This window comes from Bombina bombina, chromosome 6 (genome assembly GCF_027579735.1).
Source record: "Bombina bombina isolate aBomBom1 chromosome 6, aBomBom1.pri, whole genome shotgun sequence".
In the NCBI taxonomy this organism is placed as follows: Eukaryota; Metazoa; Chordata; class Amphibia; order Anura; family Bombinatoridae; genus Bombina; species Bombina bombina.
The window spans coordinates 282,273,477-282,297,806 of record NC_069504.1 but is presented as its reverse complement, the minus strand read 5'-3'; the positions used below and the strand labels follow the sequence as shown (position 1 = coordinate 282,297,806).

Genomic DNA, 24,330 nt, shown 5'->3' with positions numbered 1-24,330 from the left:
ATGTCAGTTCAGGGGGTTTGGCGAGGGTGCTGTAATTGAGGGACTAAACCTCCGGTAGTAGCCTGCAGTACCCAGAAAGGCAAGGACTTGGGTTTTGGTCATGGGGGTGGTCCAGTTAGCCACTGCCTCGACCTTGGCCAGTTTGGGTCGCTGCTTACCGCAGCCGACTCGCTTCAAGGTTAGGCCGGCAGCTTGAAGGCGATCTAAAACGACGCCTAGATGGACCAGATGGTCCTCCCAGGTCTCACTATAGATGGTGATGTCATCCAGGTATGCACAGGCCTAGTCCTGGAGGCTATCTAACAGGCGGTCTACCATTCTTTGGAAAGTGGCTGGGGCGTTCTTCATTCCAAACGGCATGACCTTAAACTGGTATAAGCCAAAAGGAGTGATGAAGGCAGACTTGGGGACAGATTCAGGGTCGAGGGGGATTTGCCAATAACCCTTGCATATGTCAAGGGTGGTCAGGAAGTGGCTTTGGGCGATTCGATCTAACAGGTCATTTACTCGGGGCATGGGATAGGCGTCAGTGGTGGTTCTGTCGTTGAGTCTACAATAGTCAACGCAGAACCGGGTAGTTCCTTCCTTCTTGGGCACTAACACCACCGGGGAGGCCCAGGGACTGTTGGACGGTTCAATGACACCGAGGTCCAACATTCCCCGGAGCTCCCGGTGCATACTTTCCGTGACGGCCTCTGAGACCCTGTAGGTATTCTGTCTCAGGGGGGTCTGTCCTGGGGTCTCCACCCGGTGGATGGCTGTTGTGGTAAACCCAGGGACAGTAGAGAACATGTCACTTCTCTGTTCCAGGAGTCACCGGACCTGCTTTTTCTGACCGGGCTCTAACCTGTCGTCTAGGGATATGTCATTCACCCCCTGGGGGTGTCAGCAGGTCTGGGAAGCTCCGGCATTGGAAGCCTTTCAGAGTCATCCACCGCCGGCGCAGAGATAGTGGCCACATCTCTGGGTCTCTCTATGTATGCCTTCAACATGTTTACATGAAAGGTCCGACGGATCCTTTCATCTGAACACTTCGCTACCAGGTACGTGGTGTTGTTCAGTTGCTCCACAACCCGGTAAGGTCCTTGCCAAGAGGCCTGTAGCTTATCTGTTTTGACAGGATTTAGGGCGAGGACCTTCTGTCCCACTATCAGGGTTCGGGTATGGGCATTGCGATAGTACCATCGCTTCTGCTTGTGCTGAGAGGCTTGAAGGTTCTCGCGTACCTACAGCCGGTCTCTGAGTTGGAGTATGTACCCCACGACAGAGTGCTCTTCCCCCCCGGTGGTTCCCTCCCAGTGGGCTCGTACCAAATCTAGCAGGCCCCTAACCTTTTGACCATACAGTAGTTCAAAGGGGGAAAAGCCTGTGGATTCCTAAGGCACCTCTCGATATGCAAAGAGGAGGTGCGGCATAAATCTTTCCCAGTCCTTGTGAGTGGCCGAGAATGTCCTAAGCAGTTGCTTTAGGGTCCTGTTAAACCTCTCACACAGCCCATTGGTCTGGGGATGGTAAGGGGCGCTGTGCAGGGGTTTAATCCCGCACAACTTCCATAGTTGTTGAGTGATTTCCGCAGTGAACTGTGTTCCTTGATCGGAAACTACTTCTCGAGGGAAGCCTACCCTGGTGAATATCTGGAGCATCGCATCTGCTATGGTCTCCACCTGGATATTGGCCAAGGGGATTGCCTGTGGGTATCAGGTTGCATAGTCTATTACTGTAAGGATGCATTTCTTCCCTGAGGGGCTGGGCCGAGCTAATGGCCCCACAATGTCTACTGCTACTCAGCTAAAGGGTTCATCAATAATGGGCAGAGGATGGAGGGGGGCTGTCGTATGGTCTCCCATCTTTCCTACCTTCTGGCAAACCTCACAGGATTTACAGTATTCCTTGATATCAGCTGTAATGCCTGGCCAGAGGAAGGTTTGAGTCAAGCGGTGGTGGGTCCTCCGCTTTCCTAAGTGCTCTATATTCAGCAGGTTGGACCGAAACTTCTTCGGTACGACAAGCTGGCGTTTTGGCACTGGTCCTTTTCTTGGAGACCCGGTACAGGAGCTCTCCCTCCCACTGGAACCATTTGTCTCCGGGGCCATGGGTGTCAGCACCTACTCAGTCTCAGTAAGGGGCTAGGGTCGGGTCGCTCAAGGTCTCTTTGGCGAAGTCGCAGGGGGTCACCCAGGAGGGGGTGTCGGCAAGTTCGGGGTTAGTGGGGACGGGCAGTCGGGGTAAGGTAGGAGTCGGGGTAGTAGTTCTTACCTGGGTCCCCAGAGTTGGTAAGGTGGCTTGGCATCTGGCATGCTGGCGGGTAGTCACTGGGCAGGTGTCCGGAGAGGTATCCCCCACAAAGGCGGAGACAAGGTGGCCAAGATCGTTTCCCAACAGGACCTTGGCAAGGATGTGGTGCATAACCCCCACTTCTACATTGCAGGATTCAGTTTTCCAGTCCAAATGGACCCAGGCTGTAGGGATCCTTAGTACATCACCTCCCGCTACCCCCACAGCAAGGGTTCGCCCAGTGCAGCCCGAGGGGGGAACAAGGTGAGGCTGAATCAAAGAAATGGTGTCCCCAGTATCTCTCATTCCTTGAGACGTCTGCCCATTGACCTAGACATCTTGACGGTGTTGTTGTCAGTTGTCTTGGTCCACTGAGCTGATGTGGTGCAAGACACCCACTTCTCCTGTCCACTAAGCATAGGGGTCGGAGCTCACTGTATGTATACAATGGGCAGCGGCCTGATAGGTGCGGGCTTGAGGAGTCCCCCACAAAGTTGGTGCAGGGTTCCTTGGTGGCTGGGCTGGGTTTTTTTTTGTCTGGTTGGGCAGTTCCATATAACATGGCTGGGGTGTCCACACCCATAACACCCCGGGGAATTGCTGCCTCCGGATGGGTAGACAGGGGGCAACCGGGTCTGGGGCTGCCGAAAAGCTGTTGGGGGTCAAGCTGGGGCTGGAGCAGAATGGGTTGCTGGCCGGAGGTTGCGGCCGCCTAGCACCGGGCATCCACATACTGATCGGCCACGGCGGCGGCTTGATCAGCTGTTCTGGGTCCCTTGTCCTTTACCAAGTCCCTTATCTCCACTGGAGTGTGGTTGTAGAACTGCTCCAGGAGGATGAGTTGAAGAGCTCCATCTAGGGTGGTGATATGGCACCCAGTAACCCAGGAGTTCAAGGATCAAGCTAAGTGATGGGCGAACTTGGTATAAGGCTGCTCCTCTTGTCTTTGTAGCCCCCGGAATCTTAGCCGGTGAGCCTCCGGTGTGAGTCCATACCAGGCAAGGATACGCTCCTTCACCCGGTCATAGTTGTCTTGATCCCCAGAGGGGACAGTGTGGAAAGCCTCCAGGGCCCTACCAGACAGTTTCCCAATTAGGATGGTAACCCTGTCGGCATCAGAGACCCCATGCATCTGGCACTGGGTCTCGAACAGCTGTAGGTAGCGGTCGATATCCTCGCTCTCATCATCCTGGAATGTTCAGAAAGCCTTGTGAGGTAGTTTCTTGGGCTGGGAAGGGGAGTCCAGGGGATCTGGCCTGACCCCCCCAGTAGACTTCTGAAGTTCCAACATATGTACCTTGGTGGCGTCAGTCACTATCCGAGTAATGATCTCCTCGGGGGGGTTAGGTCCATTGAGAGCCAGTTGCCACTGTATCTGCCGCTGAAGGTCGGACATTGTAGTCCCTTGAGTGGAGGCTGTACTGGGCCGTCCCCCCATTGGTCGCTGTCCGACCCACCAGCCTGCTTGCTAGCCCGATCGTCCTCCATCAGTTCGGCTATGAGCACTGCCTTTGTCTTGTTGCCAGCAACTTTCCCTTTAGCCTGCAGCAAAGTTCTCAATTCTTCCTTCCGGAGCCCATGGTACTGCTCCATCCGGCAAGATCTTTAGTTGGTGGTTTGGACGTTCCAGGTAGACGGAAGCATCCCACCACTGCCAACCAATGTGACGGATTCCCGGCTACCCCGACTGGTAGCTCTGCCAAACGGGTCCTTCCGCTGCCTGGAACAAGCTGCTATGTAGCCCAGGAAAGTGATTCTAGCAGGAGCCCACCTAAATGACTAGACAGACTAGCATTCAGGTGAAATAAGAACTGATTTTACTGAAAACAAACACTCCTTTTATACACACATTCCCGCCCCTCCAGACGGACCGGCACCTCCATAGCAGCCACAGTCCCAGGACACAGGGGTGGCGGCACTTCCAGGGTGTCATTTTAAAGTTATCGGTCCCCAGATGCCACAGTCCAAAAATCAGCAAGATTTGTTACTGGGGACCGGAGTTACAGTCCGTGGAAGTTATGGGGTTAAGGGTGTCCAAAACCCCCGGTTCCCAAAGGAGCTCCCCTCTGATAATTCCCCCAGCTCTTGTCCTCTCTAGGGGCTACCAATCCCCAAAAGAGCGGAGCTCTGGGGCAAAGGGCTGCTGGAGCAACCAGGGGTAAAGTTAGCGGGTGTCCTGCTGTCCTGTGGCTGACCGGGAGTTCCAGGAGCCCAGCCAGCCTGAGAGGGGTTAGGCGGGTGTCCGTTGTGAGGCGGCCGACCGGGAGTTCCAGGAGCCCGGCCAGCCTAGGAGGGTTTTCCTGGTCATACACCAGCTCTTCTCTTAACACAAAAACAAGCCAACAAAAGCAAACAAAAAGCTTCCAGAGATTGTGGTTGCTCTGAGGAGCCCAAAACCACTAAGAAACAACAGGGGTGATGTTGTAGGGGGTAGGGGTTTAACCCTTGCAGCCCGGTATCCGTGACAACACTAATGCAATAAATGCTACGTTTTATGATATAAGACCAGCGAGTGCCTTTTCTTGCAATGGAATGTTTATCTTAATATGGAAGTGCACCCTGGCGGTTGAAACATTTGTGCTTATCCTTCTCTGGAAGATATATATATAATTATATATATATACTGTATACGTGTGTGTGTACATATGTATTGATATGTGTATTTACAGACATATATGCACAAATAAACACATAAATACATATGCATACATATATATGTGCATTGGAGCCCTTTGCAGTCAAAAAAATATCATATTTATGCAAAATCATATGCATGCAATATTCATATTTAATAAAGTGTTTATGTATTTACTGTAAATATTTCACTTTCCAATGTTCTTCACATAGGGGAATATGTTATAAGTATTTTTAAATAGATATTCATCTATATATCTCTATATATTCATATATATCTCTTATTTATATATATATATATATATATATATATATATATATATATATATATATATATGTTTTTTAACCAAAAAAATATTATTATTATTATCGGTTGTTTGTAGAGCGAAAACAGATTCTGCATCGCTACAAACATCGGCGGAATACAAATAAACATTTGTAGAGGGCCTGCCAAGCTGTTGTAGTTAGCTCTAAATCTAAATCATATATATATTAACCCTTTAACAACCAGCGCTGTACTCTGTACTACGCTGGTCGTTATGCCCTTAAAGGGACACTGAACAAAAAAAATGTATTTTGTGATTCAGATAGAGCAAGCAAATTTAAGGAACTTTCTAATTTACTCCTATTATCAATTTTCTTCGTTCTCTTGCTTTATTTATTTGAAAAAGAAGGCATCTAAGCTATTTTTTGGTTCAGAACCATGGAAAGCACTTGTTTATTGGTGGGTGAATTTATCCACCAATCAGCAAGAACAACACAGTGTGTTCACCAAAAATGGGCCGGCATCTAAACTTACATTCTTGCATTTCAAATAAAGATACCAAGAGAATGAAGATAATTTGATAATGGGAGTAAATTAGAAAGTTGCTTAAAATTGCATGCTCTAGGAGAGTGTTCTGGGAGGAGCACAAGCGTGAGGACGTGTGAACGCTTGCTCTCTGCTACCCGCAAGAGCCTCTGGCAGTGGAATCGTGCCTAAACCCTAGTCCGTGGGTGGCTCACACAGCAAACAAACACCTGCTCCAAATCACTCCAGCAGTGCAAAGCGAACGCACTGAGCTGCATTTGGCAGCAAACTACAGACTGAGCTAAAGTGACTTTTTACTCACGCTAAGGAGATAAAGGTTATTATCGAAAAGAGGAGAAGAACAAACATTCTCTAACATTAGGCTCCTATGTAAATACTGCACGGAGCTGAATAAACCCTATGTTTTAGTACCTGTGTTACCTTGAACCTCGGCCTCATTCTGAGGATGCAGCTATATATCACTATCGAGTGACTAGAGAAAGTCTACCATTTTATGGTTCCTATAGGAGACGTCCAGCTGGAGGATCCCCTGGTGTGATTACCCTGGATGCGGAGACCTGGTGAGGTGTGCCGGTACTGTCCGGAACTTTGCACACGCTTGGAGGCGGGGCTTCGATCCCTTCCGATGTTGGCGTAGGAAGCTGTCTGGCTGGGCTGTCTTGATTGAACCTTCCGAAACAGGAAAAAAGAAGGGCCCTGGGAGGACAGACCCCTACTCTTGCTGTAAGGCTGCTTCGCGCGGTTGAAAAAAAACCTGGCTTCTGTGAGCTGCTCCCCCCCACCGGTGCTGCGTGGGGCAGACTAGAAGCAGTCCCGGTGCTGGTACTCCATTAAGGCTGCTGACCTCGGACTGATAAAACCCGTAAAACTGGTTCAGGTACTATCTCACCTTCTTTCTTTCAAAAAATTGCAGAGGACCTCAAAACAGTACTAAAACTACAGACTGTTAGCTGGGACCATAATACCAAAATAAAATCACTCCGGTGAAAGGAAAATATAAGCTAAGTCCCTTGAGGAAAAAGGGAAAAAACTAAAAAGGGAAGCTAAAAATATTGTGAACTTAATCTCTCTTCCCTGATTACTTGTTTTTTGCTTCTTTTTTTCTTTATTTATTGGTAATTATAGAGGGAGGTATAGAGGACACTAATTTAATGTTTTTGGTTAATGGGATAAAGCTAATAGAGCAAAGAAGTTTAAAACCAATCACAGGCTCTGCCTCAAGTATACTATTTTGACCTCTTTCATAAATGAGGCATAGACACACTTCCCTGCTCATTCTTGTTTCTTCTATTTAAAAAAACAATAAGACCTATCTCATTTGTTTGTTATATATTCACTGTGCTAAATGTTACTTTTTGCAAAATTAGAAACTGTATCCCTATGAATGTACTGAGAGTACATGCATTTAGTAACAGGTTTAAATATATACGTTTTAGGAGAGAGAAACCTGTCTAGAATATATAAAATTAACAAGACAGAAATTTATTAAAGTGCTTACGTAGACTGAGAATAGTAAAAGTGGAAAAAACAGTCAGAACTCTGCTTATCCAAATAATTGAATCCTCTTGGTAAATTAGCTGAATATAATCGATAAAATTGTTTCTTACAAAATTTTCAAATTTTCATAAATACTCAGACTATATTAGATTGGGAGGCAATCTAAAGGTGTATAATATGATATAGACCAGTGAGACTTGTATAAGACTCTACAAAAACACAGGTAAAGAGAACATTACCACACTCTCACCTATTATAGCAAGATAAAAAGTTATATTTTTATTGAGTTAGTCTTTTTTCTTTTTGATTATTCCTGATATCTGTATTGGGGGGGTATTAAGGACATGGGATCATGATCCATGCCCTGGATAAAGATGCCAATAGAGTGAAGGAGATTAAAACCAATTACAGGCTCTTTTCTAAGTATACCTTAGATTCCTCTCTTTAAAGGAGGCCTAATTATACTTCCCTCTTGCTATTTGTTTCTATTACGTAAAACTCAATAAGATCTAAAACAAAGGGAAGGCAAAAGTATCATGAATGTTTTATATCTTCTATGTTGACTATTACTTCTTGTTAAAATGGAAATAGCAACACTGTAAATATATTGACACTGCATGAATTTATCATTAGATTAAAAATGCATACCTCTTAGGAGAAGGAAATTACTGCAGAGCATATAAACCTGTGAAAATAGAAATCTATTAAAGGCAAAAGTGGCTAAAGAGCTCACAGGTGTTACATAGACTGAGATTAATCAAAGTAGAAAAGTAATTCGAACTGTGATCATTAGGGTAACTAAAATAGCTTATTACCTTGATGAAATGGATTGATAAAATTGTTTTTTGTAAGCCCTTCATAAGCACTAAGACACAATATTAGATTGGGGGGTAAACTTAAGGTGTATAACATTGCTTAACCTAACAGGACTCTCCGAGGATTCTATAAACACATAGATAAAAGGACCATTAATACACCCTTATCTATTGTAATAAGGCTAAAGGTTACACCCTTACTGTGGTAGTGCACAATAACCCACCGAATACACTCTTATTAAAGAATTGGAAATATTTAACTGCCTATCCTTATGACTGAGACGTTTTCACTTTTTTTCTCTTTTCTCCTGTATAGCACATTTCAGTACCACATCACTTGTCATTTCCGAAGTTGCGCTCTCTTCTCCCCATTCTTTTTCCTCTCCCCTTCTTTTTTTTTTTTTTCCTCACTATAGGGGATCCAATTTTTTACAATTCCCCCTTCCTTTGGTTCACCTAACCTCTTCCACTGTGATTCACATCACATTTACACAATTCAGCACAAATGTATGGATAAATATATCACTGCACAAGTCAGGACTCCTCCCTCAGTCATGGCAGCCAAGAAAAGAGAGAAGAAAAATAAAAACACACAAGAAAATGTAGCAGAGTCTCATTCTAACAGCTCCTCACCTACATATGAACATCTAGACATACAAACTTTAGTTACAAAAATATCAGAAGCCCTATCTCCCAAGTTTGAACAACTGAGAGATGAGATTAAGCAAGATATTAATTCTTTAACCACAGAAATACATCAGTTCTCTAATAGAATTACTGAAGTAGAGCAGAGAATATCTGACTTAGAGGACACCACCCTGAACCATAACTTCAACCTAGAAGAAATAAATGCCAAAGTACTGAAAATGCAACTAAAAATAGAAGATTTAGAAAACCAGGCGCGAAGGAACAACAATAGAATAATTGGAGTTCCTGAAGAAAAACAGTATTAGGACTTAAACAAATTAATTACAGTAACAATCCCACAACTTTTACAAATACCTCAAACATACCCCCGAATTATAATTGAAAGAGTTCATAGGTTAGGGTGGTATAACCCGGAGAGAGCGAAAGCTCGGCCTAGGCCTGTTGTAGCTAAATTACTCATTTACCAAGACAAACTCACTCTGCTCCAACACTTTAGACAAAATCAACCCATATTATTGGGAAATACTAAAATCATGCTCTTTCAAGACTTTTCAGCGGAAACCTCTGCTAAGAGGAGAGAATTAGCACCAGTATGTACACGATTGATAAATCAAGGTTATCAAGCTACTCTAACATACCCAGCCAAACTTAAAATAACAATAGGTGATGATGTTCAATTTTTTTAATCAGCTAAAGAAGCCGAAAAACATATAACGCAAGCTGTACCCCAGGTACAAGGGAAAAGGGGAAAATAATTAATTAGAATCATAAATTAAGCTCAATAAGGGCTTCTCCTACTGAATTTTATAATGTATACTCAGTCTGTAAATAGGGATGATGCACTGGTCAGAATCAACTTGACCACTATGGCATCCACTAGAGGGCAAGGCTATCGGGATTTCTCCCAAGGCCGGTGGAGGGGGGTGGGGGAGAGGGGTTTGAGGAGAGGAGAGCCCATACTTGGGTCCCCCTATTTTTTTTTTCCTCTTCCCCCTCAGAAACACAGTACTTCAGCTATTTATCCTGTTTATCTCTTTTAATTAACAATGACAGAGAATGTTTGTAAAATGGTCTCCTGGAACATAGGTGGGCTAACATCAACAAATAAAAAGAACCACAATTATAAAAATGAAGGTGGATGTCGCCTTCCTCCAGGAAACCCACATTAAACTGGAAGAAGTATATAAATTGAAAAGATCCTGGGTTAGGGAAGTCATAGCTTCTCCAGCACTGGGAAGAAAAAGAGGGGTAGCAATCCTACTAGGGAAAAAAATGAAAGTAACAGCTACGGTGCTTGAAGTAGACTCAGAGGGAAGGTTCTTAATTGTAAAGATTAAAAGCGGCAACACTATATATACACTATGTAATTTATATGCACCAAATATTATTGATCACGGTTTCTGGGAAAACCTACAAAATAAGATACTCTCAAAAATAGAAGGGATGTTAATAATTGGAGGAGATTTTAATATGTCACCACAATATGCCTTAGATAAACTTAGACTCAATGCCACAATACTGAAAACAAAAAAAGATAATTTAGAAGCAAAAATTTTTAATAAATTATTCAACAACTTAAGAGTAAAAGATATTTGGAGATCGCAAAACCCCGATAGTAGAAATTTTACCTGTCTATCAAAGGCCCACAAGTCTCTTTCGAGAATTGATCTATTTCTAATAGATGAGAAGCTATTGAATCTAAGAATTGAGGCTAGAATTCTGCCGGTTACAATATCGGATCATGCCCCAATAACTATTGAAATTAGCTCACATGATGCTAAAATTAGAAACAATCGATTTTTCTTTCCTCAATACCTTGCCAATGACCCAGAATTTAAAACAATGTTAAACTTAAAATTTGAAGAATATGTTCGCTTTAATAGGGAATATATAAACCGCCCAATGATATTCTGGGAAGCTGCAAAGGCAGTTATGAGAGGAGAGATATTAGCATATAACATTAACAGAACTAAGAGTTACAAAAAAAAAGGAAGAAAATATCATGAAAACACTATCAAATGCATACAATAGCTATATAGTCAATAAAACATCTATAACTTGGAACAATTATACACAAGCAAAAAAAGAAAGAGATTCTTTCCTACTACATAAAGCTACTCAACGAGAATTGAGACTCCAATCACAATTATATAAATACGGGAACAAGGCAGGTAAACTACTCTCTAGATTAGTTAAGCAAGATAAAGGACATACTCCAATTGAACTTATTCAGAAAGATGATAAACTATTTTCAGATTCAGAAGATATTTTAAAAATAATAGTAGAGTATTATCAAGGTCTTTATTCTCCAAGTCCATCTAATATCAGAGAAAGTGAGGATTTTTGAAAACAAATCCTGTATCCAAGTATTTCAGAAGAAATAAATGAAATGATCTCCCTATTACAGAGTCAGAGGTAGTGAGGGGAATAGAGGATCTGCCTATTAATAAAGCGGCAGGCCCGGATGCCCTGCCTAGTGAATTTTATAAGCTACTATCTTCCACTATAGCTCCACATTTAACTAAACTATTCAATAACATGTATAAGGAGGGTTGCTCACCATCTGCCAGCTTCTCAGCCTCCTACACCACCCTTATCTTAAAACCTGGAAAAGACCCAACTCAGAAAGAGTCGTATAGACTATTGCTCTGTTAAACGCAGACTATAAACTTTTGACATCTATTTTGGCACACAGGTTACAATCCCCCCTTGCACACATAATACATAAAAATCAAGCAGGATTTCTGATAAATAGAAATTCCTCCGCTAAAATCCGTGAGCTATTTCTTACCATTGACTATGTCAATACAGAGCCGACCCAAGCCCAAGGAGGAGAACAAAGTGATATTGATAAGGCAATAGTCACAATTGACGCCGAAAAGGCATTCAATTTGATCTATCATGATCATCTATTACATACACTATCTCAATTTGGGTTTAGAGGCCAGTTTCCTAAATTTATTAAAAATCTCTATGAGAAAGCCTATACTAGGTTATTAGTTAACACTAGGCAGTCATTAGACATACATCTTGCAAAAGGTACAAGGCAAGGCTGTCCTCTATCCCCGCTGTTGTTCGACATCACAATTGGACCACTCGCAATCTTAATTAGGCAAGATATCGAAGGAATTAAAATAAGGAAAAAAGAACTTAAAATTGCGCTATATGCGGATGATATTTTAATATATATGAGAAATACCCAGTCAAATATTCCCAAACTATTGTCTATTATAACTCAGTTCAGCTCGTTCTCGGGATATAAGATAAATACTAATAAATCGGAACTCTATTGGTTAAGACCCCCAGAACAACCTATAGGCAATATACCTTTTAAAATCGCAGAACATTCATTTAAATACTTGGGTATTATAATTACTTTAAACTCAGAACAATGGTATTCTTTCAATATACCTCCAATCTTAAAAAGTATTAGAGAAACAATGAAAAGCTGGCAGAACCTCCCCATCTCACTCTCAGGGCGAATTGCCCTCTACAAAATGATATTATTGCCAAAAATTCTTTATATTTGTCAAAATATACCAATGATTTTGAAGCAGAAAGATATTAGGCTCTTAAATATGGCCCTCAGAAAATTTCTATGGCAAGACAAGAAACCTAGAATCTCCCTTGAAAAACTCTCTTTACCTAGAAAATTTGGAGGGTGCGCGCTACCAGACCTACGCTTATACAACCTCGCGTTCCTAGCCCGAATAGTAACAGACTGGATCTGTCTTAAGGACTATGTAACAGATAATGACCTGGAGAAGAATATAAGTTTCCCCTATCTTCCTACAGCATTAATACATAGTAAAATTAGTGAAATACCAAAGGGAGTTAAGAAATTTTGCCCTATCTTTGTCCCAATTAAAGCATGGTTGAAGATCTGCAACCTATTAAAAATAAATGAGAAAACCTCAATTTACCTACCTTTAAAATGTAACCCACAATTTGAACTAGGTTTACAAATATCACCCCTCCAAAGATGGCATGCAAGAGGCCTCGAAAGAGTGGTGCAATTAATAGACATAACAGGGAAATGTATTAAATCATTTACTGACCTCAGAAATGAGTTTGACCTTCCACAAAAGGATTTCTTTGCCTACCTTCAGGTATGGTATTATATTTGGAAGCTAACAAATATCTCAGGCTGGAACTGGTCATTGGGATTTGAGAATTGGCTATTACTGGTCAATAAAGGCCAGATGTCAATCTCTCCCTGTTACCAAATGCTGAACTTAAAGGGACGCTCAAGTCAAAATTAAACTTCATGATTCAGATACAGCATGCAATTTTAAACAACTTTCCAATTTACTTCCATTAACAAAATGTGCACAGTCTTCTAATATTTAGACTTTTTGAGTCACCAACTCCTACTGAGCATGTGCAAGAATTCACAGCATATACGTATATGCATTTGTGATTGGCTGATGGCTGTCACATGATACAGGGGGAGTGGAAATAGACATAACTTTGCAATTTATTTAACAAAAATCTACTACTCATTTGATGTTCAAACTAAGTGCTATTGCATTGTCTTCTTATCAAGCATTTGTTGATTATGCAAATCTACAGTGTTGACTGGTCCTTTAAGAAAAGGCTCAAATAATATAATAAAAATTGAATCAAAATGGGCTTCAATCATAGAACCAACTTATTTAGAGGAGGGATATACCCAAAAATCTATATTGAATGTTAGTCAAACAACGCTTTCCTCCACATGGAGGGAATCTGTTTAAATGTAGTGATGGCAGGGCTCTATTTCTGTTTAAATGTAGTGATGGCAAAAATGCTAAAAATGCTCTGGTCTTTTGGGGTGCCTGGTTCTTAAGGGTTAATAATAAATAGAACATCTTCTTTGTGCAGAACATTGCAATGTGAAATATTTATATTTCATGTTGGGTTTAGTGCATGAGTATGGGTGTTAGGTATTTTTGCATTTTGCGTGCTCCATTGAAGTCTATAAGGGAAGATTTAACAAGCAGTGGATGCTGCAATCTACCTCCGTAGTTTCAGGTTACCCTGAAACATAAGTTAAGAAGCTTAAGACCGCTGCTCCTTAACTTGTCTGCCATCTCTGAGGCGGCGGACAGCAATCATCCCGATTAGATACCAGACATCCCAACCTGCAAAAACTAATTTCAGGGAGGTGGCTTCACGTGCTACTGCGCCGCCCCCCCTCCCTCCCTCCCAGTTATATATTGGACACCTTGAAACCCTAAATAAGATAGAGACGTATCATTAAAGTAGTTTCCCACTAAAGTCACATTAAAAAAAGTAGCTTAATTGCACAACCACATTCAACAAACCTATTTTCCAGTGATCGTACGCTTGTTGAATGCTTAAATATTTTAGAATACAATGTTTAATTACGTGCTGTAAATAAGGTAGTATTTGTGTTTTATTTTATTAGAATAAGTGGGGGCTTTTTAGTTACTAATGCATGCTTTGAGGGTTCTATAACGTCCCAGCAACTAAAGGCATTCCTTAAAGAAACACTTTTCCGGATTTGGGCCACATTGGATCATGGTACTTGGAGTTTCAGGGAGATTGCATTCCATTTGCTGGTATCAGGGAGCCTCTATTACAATCAGGGAGACTCCCTGAACTTCAGGGAGAGTTGGGATGTCTGAGATACGATCGGGATGATTAACACCCCCTGCTAGCAGTCGATTGGCCACGAATCTAGAAATGCTTGTGCAATGTTAAAGTGAATGTCAATTTAGATGAATCGGTGCCCGGTTTTTAATAATCCTATTAAAAACAAGGGCATTTTAATTCATCAAAATTTTCATTTCACTCATTTTCTTCAAATACTTACCTTTTAATCCTGACAGCCGCTGCAGCACTTTCTACGCCCGTCACAAGCCCTCTTCGCTGGTCCAAAATGACGAATCCGGCTTCCTCCAATCATGGCGTTACCTCAGGCCAAGATTCCCCCGGTGGGGGGAGACGTGATTGGAGGAAGCCGGATTTGTCATTTCTGACGTATGAAGAGACTTCCGACAGTCGGGGGAATCGTTGAAGCGGCTGTGAAGATTAAAAGGTAAGTATTTGAAGAAAATGAGTGAAATGTAAATTTTGATGAATTAAAGTGCCCTTGTTTTTAATAGAATGATTAAAAACCAGGCACCGATTCATCTAAAGTTACATTCACTTTAAATGCCGACAGCATGTCGTGCGGACATGATCTGCTACAGCGGATCGTGTCCGCCCATATTGGAGAATAAAATAATGCAGTCACGATATTTCAAGTTCAATTTGCGCTCTCATTACAAGTTAAAAGAAAAAAGTTAGCACCCAAAGCACATTTTTTACTTTCAACTTGTAATATAAGCGCAACCGCAACCGGAAGCACAAACAAATCCTCTGTCTAGAATAGTTAACAGGTGAGCGGAAGCACAATATAGCGCTCCACTTGTAATCTAGCCCAAAGTGTCTTGTCAGCTATGTACTAAAGCCAAAATATAACACTTTATTGTGAGGTTTAGCATGTTTGACCTCGGCTCTAACCCATATTTATTCAGCAAATAAAAAACAGCACCTGCTCTTTAGAAAGCTCTGTAACTATATATATATATATATATATATATATATATATATATATATATATATATATGATTAATTATTTTTTTAAATAAACACGAAACTATCAAACTGCTGGATACAAAATATCCACTCAGAAAACACCCTACATTCTCTAACAACTTATCAGCACTAGCAGCAAAAGCTGCGGTCCTCCAAAGCTATCCCAGTCATCTCCTCTTCACTCCTCCCATATGATAGAGTCGACCCTAGTAGGGCCTGCTTGGCTGCTTTGCCTCTCTCTTTGGTAACATGGCGGGTGTTGTGCTGTTACAGGAGACTCCGGTGCTGGAGGTGGTGAACGGTGAGAACCATGTAAACGGGGAGTTAGAGGGAGAGGAGGTGCCATGCGGAGAGAATGCTGCCGGAAAAAAGAAGAAGAGGAAAAAGAAGAAGAATAAAACCGGTACGGGTATAAAGTGGGAGGAATATGTTGTTGACAGGCGGTGTCAGAAACAGTTGTGTGCGGACAGCTTGTGCTTAAAACTTGCATGCGGGCCTCCTGCTCGGGCTGCGTCATATTGTTCTTGCTTTGGCTGTGGCTGCGATTCCAAGTCTGTTGGTTTGACACCTGGTGTCTTAGTTTGTACAATCATGTGGTCCTCAAAAACACGGCCTTAGAAGTTTTCGTACTGAACAAAGTTGTGTGCAAATGGACGTAAACTCGCAGTAGTTTTTTTAGCGTGAGAAGTTATTTACTAGTATTTTCCAAAGTTGTGAATTGTTTCAGAGTCTGGGTTAATAGCTACGCTTTCGCCGGGAGCTCATTTTGAACTTCGTTTAATCCACGATTTTAAACATCTAAAAACAAATAATGCCTCAAAACTGTTGATGTCTCTAGTGCACTACATAGCAGAATGCCTTTTGAGAAATTCTTAATTATACTCTTAGAAGCGTGCTGTATATGTGGGTACTTTTAGTATAAATAAATGCGTTTTATATCTGGAATGAAAATAATGCATAACAATTGAGTTAAATTATAATTTATATACTAACAGATCCATAGACAATATGCTCAGATGTTGTCAGGTATGTATCAAATATACACAAATGTTATTGGTTGATCTTATATTACACTGACACACATTCTGCTATATTAGATAAGGCTGTGGTGTGGTTTTGTAAGGTCATTGGCAAGTTTACACACAGTCTAATCTACACTTAATATACAAAATACATAGGATGTAATGAAGACCTCATAATTTTAGGTAGTGAGTGGTTAATTTTTTTTCTCTCTGTGTATTTTTATTTTGTTTTCCTATGTGAGTATTTCCGTGTATTTATCCTTAAAAAAAACAACAAAAAAACAGATGCCCTGTCCACTGTTGATCAAACTTTTATTACTTACAGAGACCTGGTGCCTCAAGTCAAATTTATGAGGCAAAAGATGTGAGCACATTGTGACAGAAAACAATGTCCTGTATCAAGACAGAGATGAGGTCAATTGGAATTGAAAACACTAGGATATCTTGACACGTTAGTGAGTGACCAAAGATGAGACATGTCATGTTTGGTATCAAAATAACTCAGATCACAATGTGATTGCTTATAAGGATATTTGTACTGTATTTACTTAACTAAAAATGATACATTAGTCAATAACTTCAGCTAGGGTTTCATGGCTTTTAATGACCTGCTATAAAAGGGAAGTGACTACCTTATTTTTCCACTCTAGAACGGGCCTGATCAGAAACTTGTTCTCAGAAAAATGTATTTAACTGTGATTTCAGCAACATAATTTGTCATTTTACATGGGGAGGCCGCTTAGAACAGCGCAATTAACCGTCTTTCCTTGCCAACTTCTTTGGCACAGATATCTAAGCTAGTACAGTATTGGGTTCTGTTTTTATTTCTATTTAATTTTAAAAACTGTTTTGCTTTTGTGTGTATTTGTAAATTCCCTTTTTTATATAAATGTACTGTGACTCCTTTTATTCATAATAAATGTTCCTTTTTTAAGCTTTTGCCTTTGTCTAATATTTGAACCATGTTACCAAAGAGACTGGTAATAACATTACTGTGTTTTTTTTTTTTTAGATTAATTTCTTCCTAAATTGTGTTTTGGCATTGTTAATCTGTTGAATCTGGGATTTTCCTTTTATAATAATTCTTAAAGGGATATGAAACCCACAATTTTTTCTTTCTTTAATGATTCAGATAGCGCATGCAAGTTTCTAATTTACTCCTATTTTTCGTTCTTTTGGTAGCTTTATTTGAAAAGCAGGAATGTAAGCTTAGGAGCCGGTCCATTTTTGGTTCAGAACCTGGGTAGCACTTGCTGATTGGTGGCTACATTTAGCCACCAAATCAGCAAGAACTACCCAGGTGCTGAACCAAGAATGGGCCAGCTCCTAAGCTTACATTCCTGCCTTTTCAAATAAAGATACCAAGAGAACAATGAAAAAATAATAGAAGTAAATTCGAAAGTTGCTTAAAATTGCATGCTCTATCTGAATCATTTAAGAAGAACTGGGTTTCATATTCCTTTAAGGTAGTGTCAGCAGATATGGTTTAGTGTGGGTGGAATCAAAGAGGAGTTTGGGCATTTTTCTAGGTCTAGTACAGACTAGTGGGCGGCGGCACAAGGGTTAACAATGTCGCAGGCTTGGCTGTATTGGCTAGGATTTAACAAACTGGTTAATTTTAAAAAAGGATCAGTTAGCCTTTTCTGTGCCTGACTGGTGCAGGGTTGTTTAAACATGTACTTCACATAAGTTTTTAAAGGGACATTAAACTCAAAATGTTCCTTATAAATTAAAGTGAAGGTAAACTTTATTCAATTACAAAATATATCAGTGCACTCTTTCATGAATGAATAAGATAATTGCTAACTTCATTTTATAAATTATTTTTATCTATATTTTTCCCTAACGATAACTCCTGCCAACCTCTATTTTCTGATGTGATGTGAGGTAATCTCAGAAGCGCGTTCACAATGAGCAGTGTCAATGCACATGCGTGAATCAGAGTATCTACCGGAGCAGCAGCGAAGCCGTTGCTATAGTTACTACTGATTTACTTGGCCTACTTCCGTGTCATGCTTATAGTTCAGTCACGTGGACAGCTATGCAAGTTCATTTGCACCAACTGAAAGTGCACAGTTACTGACTTCCTGTCCTGAAACAGGAACATGCGTGTACTATCAGCTAAATAATTAAACAGTAGCGCATGCGCATATCCACAAGTAGGCGGATGACATAAGGTCACTTCAACTGGCTGTTTTTTTTTTTTTTTTTTTTTTTTTTTAAAAAGACCCAGAAAAAAATATGGGTTGATTTTACAGAGCGGCAAAAAGGTAATTAAAAGTGAGATTACTGGATTTAGAATCAATATGTAACAAAATGATGCATTAGAGTCCTATTGATTTTTAACACAGAATTGGATTTTGGATCAGCATCAAGGTAACTTTACCTTCACTTTAACGAAAAAAGAAACCTTGCAATATACAGTACAATGATTTTATGTATTAGGAAAACATAAAATTAATCTCCAAATTATCAAACACGTCCATTTGGAACTCTCCAAATCTTAACTAAATTGTACCAGGTTAATTTCTAATTCATGCTGACAAACCTGGATCCATGTGTAATAAAACATTTTTCATATCTCAATCATATTATGGTCTCATTCCCAATGCAAGAAAATAAAAATGGGGAGCCCAATAATAATATTCAGATTTCGACTATAATTGATTATTGCTGAATCTTTGTGGAGCTCATAATTCAAGATGATCTTATCGGTTTATTACCAGATACCACACCACTCAATATAAATCCAAATTAAAAGAAACCTTTTTGTAAGTCAGTGGTATAGTATTGCCTTTTTTGTGTTCATAAGCTAAATTAAAGGGAGAGTAACACTTTTATATTGTAGTGTGTGTGTGTGTGTGTGTATGTATGTGTGTGTGTGTGTATATATATATATATATATATATAGATATAGATATAGATATAGATATATAGACACACACACTATAAAAAGTCTACACACTCCTGTTAAAATGTCAGGTTTCTGTGATGTAAAAAAAAGAGACAAAGATAAATAATTTCAGAACTTTTTACACCTTTTAATGTTACCTATAAACTACACAACTCAATTGAAAAACAAACTGAAATCTTTAAGGTGGAGGGAAGTAAACAAAATAAACTAAAATAATGTGGTTGCATAACTGGGGATGTAGCTGTGTTCAGAATGTAGCAATCACATTTAAAACCATGTTAAATAAGTCATCAGACACCTGCCATAATTTTAAAGTGCCTCTGATTAACCCCGAATAAAGTTCAGCTGTTCTAGTAGGTCTTTCCTGACATTTTCTTAGTCGCGTCCTACACAAAAGCCATGGTCCGCAGAGAGCTTCCAAAGCATCAGAGGGATCTCATTGTTAGAAGGTATCAGTCAGGAGAAGGGTACAAAAAGGGTTCCAAGGCATTAGATATACCATGGAACACAGTGAAGACAGTCATCATCAAGTGGAGAACATATGGCACAACAGTGACATTACCAAGAACTGGATGTCCCTCCAAAATTGATGAAAAGACGAGAAGAAAACTGGTCTGGGAGGCTACCAAGAGGCCTACAGCAACATTAAAGGAGCTGCAGGAATATCTGGCAAGTACTGGCTGTGTAGTACATGTGACAACAATCTCCCGTATTCTTTATATGAGATATAGTGTGACCGCACCACCCTTTCTAGACAATATGCTCAGGCACGGGATAAAGTCCGGTCACAGACTGTATAATAATAATAAAAAATCATAAATCCCAGCCACTGAGTCTTAGAATCAAGAAGTTTTTATTCTTCAACAAAGAATATGATCAAAGTGATCTTTCACACTATGCAATTATAACAACCATCAAGAAAACATCTGATGTAGGTTCACTCAGATCCACACATACCCCATCCACCAAACACATCCGTGTCTAACCCTCAGCACAACATTTAAAAAAAGAAAACATCAGAAAAACAAAATGAAAACTATACTATCACTCCGAGGGCGTCCCCAGGGAGTGAAATTCGACACCACCAACTAAGGACTTTGTTGGATTTAGAACCATTGAGAGTGTCCGCTAGATCCGTAATTCTGTGGACCAAGAATGTCTCGTATTGTTGCGGATACTCCTTAAACAAGAATGTCTCGTTATGTTACAAATCTTCCAACTGTAACAATGTGTAATTACTTGAAAAACATCAGCACATATCTTATTGCCACTATACGAAGGCAGTCACAGGAAACATAATATGTTACAGTATTTGTAATCCATCACAGTTAATTCTGGTAACGACTTTAATGACAAATCTTGTAGTTATAAGAGTATTACGGTTCAAATGTCCCTTTAACCTGACATGCTTCTGGCCATGTAATGTATTGTGGGGAGCTGCAAGCGTACTTTCGGCCCAAACACACACCCTCTTCAAACTTCACTCACGGTATCCTGCACTACATCATACTTGTAATTCCTTTATTGGAGAAGATACAGTACATTCCACATTTCATTTTTACCATAACTGCGAGTATCTCATACCCTCATGGCAGTTAGTGGCCTTTGATGTGTTGGAAACAAAGAAAGTGCATAAACAGCAGTGTTACCTCCTTCAGCGAATGTGTGCTTATCTAGGTAATACCGTGAGACTCTCAGTCTTCAGTGTGGTTCTATGGCCCTCCAGTGTAGAATTCTAGTCTCACCTCACAGTTTCTATGGCTCAGACAGCAGGATAGACAGGTCTCTGCGGTGGCGTCTCCTCGTTCCGACGCGCGTTTCGGGACTCCGCCCCTTTCTCAAGGAATTTACAGGTAATGGGGTGGAGGTGCAATTTAAACAGGATCATATGTAAGCCTATTGGCTAGTCGCATACACACCCCCACTCTGACGTCACACTATACACACGCATTTATGTTATCATTGCTTAGTTAGAAAACGAATGAATCTAAGACTCACGAATGGCTAGTGATTATTGCCGAGTAAGCGTTGAACAATTTCCGCACTATTAATATCACAATAACACGCCAATATACGACCCGTTCAAAACAAAGCAGCTGCACGATAAATGATTAAAGAATTTTTTACAGGCATTCACAACAATTCTTGATTTCAGCTCTGTAACAGCTGTCATAAATCGCAACTTGGTCGATAAGCTCCCTGTCACTAGTATTCCACACACTGCATGCTAGTCAGAGTTGGCTAATATTTGATATTAAATGGGGTTGTTCAGCATCGGGGGTCCCTATACAGGATACCCTGCTTTAATAATAAATCCAATAATAAATTCAAACAATGCATTTTAGAAAAATTAAAGTTAGAATTAATCTTAAAGAAAATTTTAAGTTTAGAATTAAGCTGAGATATATCATCAGCACAGAAAAACGTATCATATGGGTCTCAAAAGAATTCTCTCTTACCTTATTTAATATTAATTCTCACAATCATATATTGTTTGACAAATGAGTCACACAGAAGGAACTCCTCCCTATGTAATCAATCATATTTTATCATATTTTCAGGATAGATAGTGGGTTGCCAGCTACTTCTATACATAGGAAACTGGATAACATGTATAGTATTTAATTGTCACAAGACCATAATGAACCTATCCTACGTCTCAGCATAAATCAGAAACCTGTTCATTGTTAGGTCTTGGTATCCAAAGTCGCAGTTTTCTTAATCCATTCCTACTTCTCTTCCATTATTCATCTCTTAAAGAAGAACACATTCTTGAGAAAGCAATTCACCACTTAGAAACTGTGAATGGCTCAAATAAAATTTCCCCAGGAAATGTCCCTATTGAGGCCTTTGGGGACCATGGTATCTAATTGCTTTCTCAAGAATGTGTTCTTCTTTAAGAGATGAATAATGGAAGAGAAGTAGGAATGGATTAAGAAACTGTGACTTTGGATACCAAGACCTAACAATGAACAGGTTTCTGATTTATGCCGAGACGTAGGATAGGTTCATTATGGTCTTGTGACAATTAAATACTATACATGTTATCCAGTTTCCTATGTATAGAAGTAGCTGGCAACCCACTATCTATCCTGAAAATATGATAAAATATGATTGATTACATAGGGAGGAGTTCCTTCTGTGTGACTCATTTGTCAAACAATATGATTGAGAGAATTCTTTTGAGACCCATATGATACGTTTTTCTGTGCTGATGATATATCTCAGCTTAATTCTAAACTTAAAATTTTCTTTAAGCTTAATTCTAACTTTAATTTTTCTAAAATGCATTGTTTGAATTTATTATTGGATTTATTATTAAAGCAGGGTATCCTGTATAGGGACCCCCGATGCTGAACAACCCCATTTAATATCAAATATTAGCCAACTCTGACTAGCATGCAGTGTGTGGAATACTAGTGACAGGGAGCTTATCGACCAAGTTGCGATTTATGACAGCTGTTACAGAGCTGAAATCAAGAATTGTTGTGAATGCCTGTAAAAAATTCTTTAATCATTTATCGTGCAGCTGCTTTGTTTTGAACAGGTCGTATATTGGCGTGTTATTGTGATATTAATAGTGCGGAGATTGTTCAACGCTTACTCGGCAATAATCACTAGCCATTCGTGAGTCTTAGATTCATTCGTTTTCTAACTAAGCAATGATAACATAAATGCGTGTGTATAGTGTGACGTCAGAGTGGGGGTGTGTATGCGACTAGCCAATAGGCTTACATATGATCCTGTTTAAATTGCACCTCCACCCCATTACCTGTAAATTCCTTGAGAAAGGGGCGGAGTCCCGAAACGCGCGTCGGAACGAGGAGACGCCACCGCAGAGACCTGTCTATCCTGCTGTCTGAGCCATAGAAACTGTGAGGTGAGACTAGAATTCTACACTGGAGGGCCATAGAACCACACTGAAGACTGAGAGTCTCACGGTATTACCTAGATAAGCACACATTCGCTGAAGGAGGTAACACTGCTGTTTATGCACTTTCTTTGTTTCCAACACATCAAAGGCCACTAACTGCCATGAGGGTATGAGATACTCGCAGTTTTGGTAAAAATGAAATGTGGAATGTACTGTATCTTCTCCAATAAAGGAATTACAAGTATGATGTAGTGCAGGATACCGTGAGTGAAGTTTGAAGAGGGTGTGTGTTTGGGCCGAAAGTACGCTTGCAGCTCCCCACAATACATTACATGGCCAGAAGCATGTCAGGTTAAAGGGACATTTGAACCGTAATACTCTTATAACTACAAGATTTGTCATTAAAGTCGTTACCAGAATTAACTGTGATGGATTACAAATACTGTAACATATTATGTTTCCTGTGACTGCCTTCGTATAGTGGCAATAAGATATGTGCTGATGTTTTTCAAGTAATTACACATTGTTACAGTTGGAAGATTTGTAACATAACGAGACATTCTTGTTTAAGGAGTATCCGCAACAATACGAGACATTCTTGGTCCACAGAGTTACGGATCTAACGGACACTCTCAATGGTTCTAAATCCAACAAAGTCCTTAGTTGGTGGTGTCGAATTTCACTCCCTGGGGACGCCCTGGGAGTGATAGTATAGTTTTCATTTTGTTTTTCTGATGTTTTCTTTTTTAAAATGTTGTGCTGAGGGTTAGACACGGATGTGTTTGGTGGATGGGGTATGTGTGGATCTGAGTGAACCTACATCAGATGTTTTCTTGATGGTTGTTATAATTGCATAGTGTGAAAGATCACTTTGATCATATTCTTTGTTGAAGAATAAAAACTTCTTGATTCTAAGACTCAGTGGCTGGGATTTATGATTTTTTATCGTATTCTTTATATGTTTGGGCTTCGGGGTAGACGGCAAGATGGAAGCCTTTTCTTACGAAGAAAAACATCCAAGCCCAACTAAATTGAACAAAAACACATCTGAAGTCTCCCAAAAGCATGTGAGTAAAGGTGTTATGGTCTGATGAAACAAAGGTTGAACTTTTTGGCAATAATTCCAAAAGATATGTTTGGCGCAAAAACAACACTGCACATCACCAAAAGAACACCATACCCACAGTGAAGCATGGTGGTGGCAGCATCATGCTTTGGGGCTGTTTTTCTTCAGCTGGAACTGGGGCCTTATTCAA

General features: G+C 40.4%; 1 protein-coding gene across 1 annotated transcript in view; it reads left to right on the top strand.

Annotated features, from left to right (window-relative positions):
* Positions 1–15,473: 15,473 nt before the first annotated feature.
* Positions 15,474–24,330, top strand: part of METAP2 (methionyl aminopeptidase 2) — a 290,993-nt gene continuing 282,136 nt past the window's right edge. Inside the window, exon 1 of the mRNA XM_053719228.1 lies at positions 15,474–15,823. Within this exon, the coding sequence (XP_053575203.1) occupies positions 15,514–15,823 (310 nt within the window). The 5' untranslated portion in view covers positions 15,474–15,513. The remainder of the gene's footprint in view (positions 15,824–24,330) is intronic.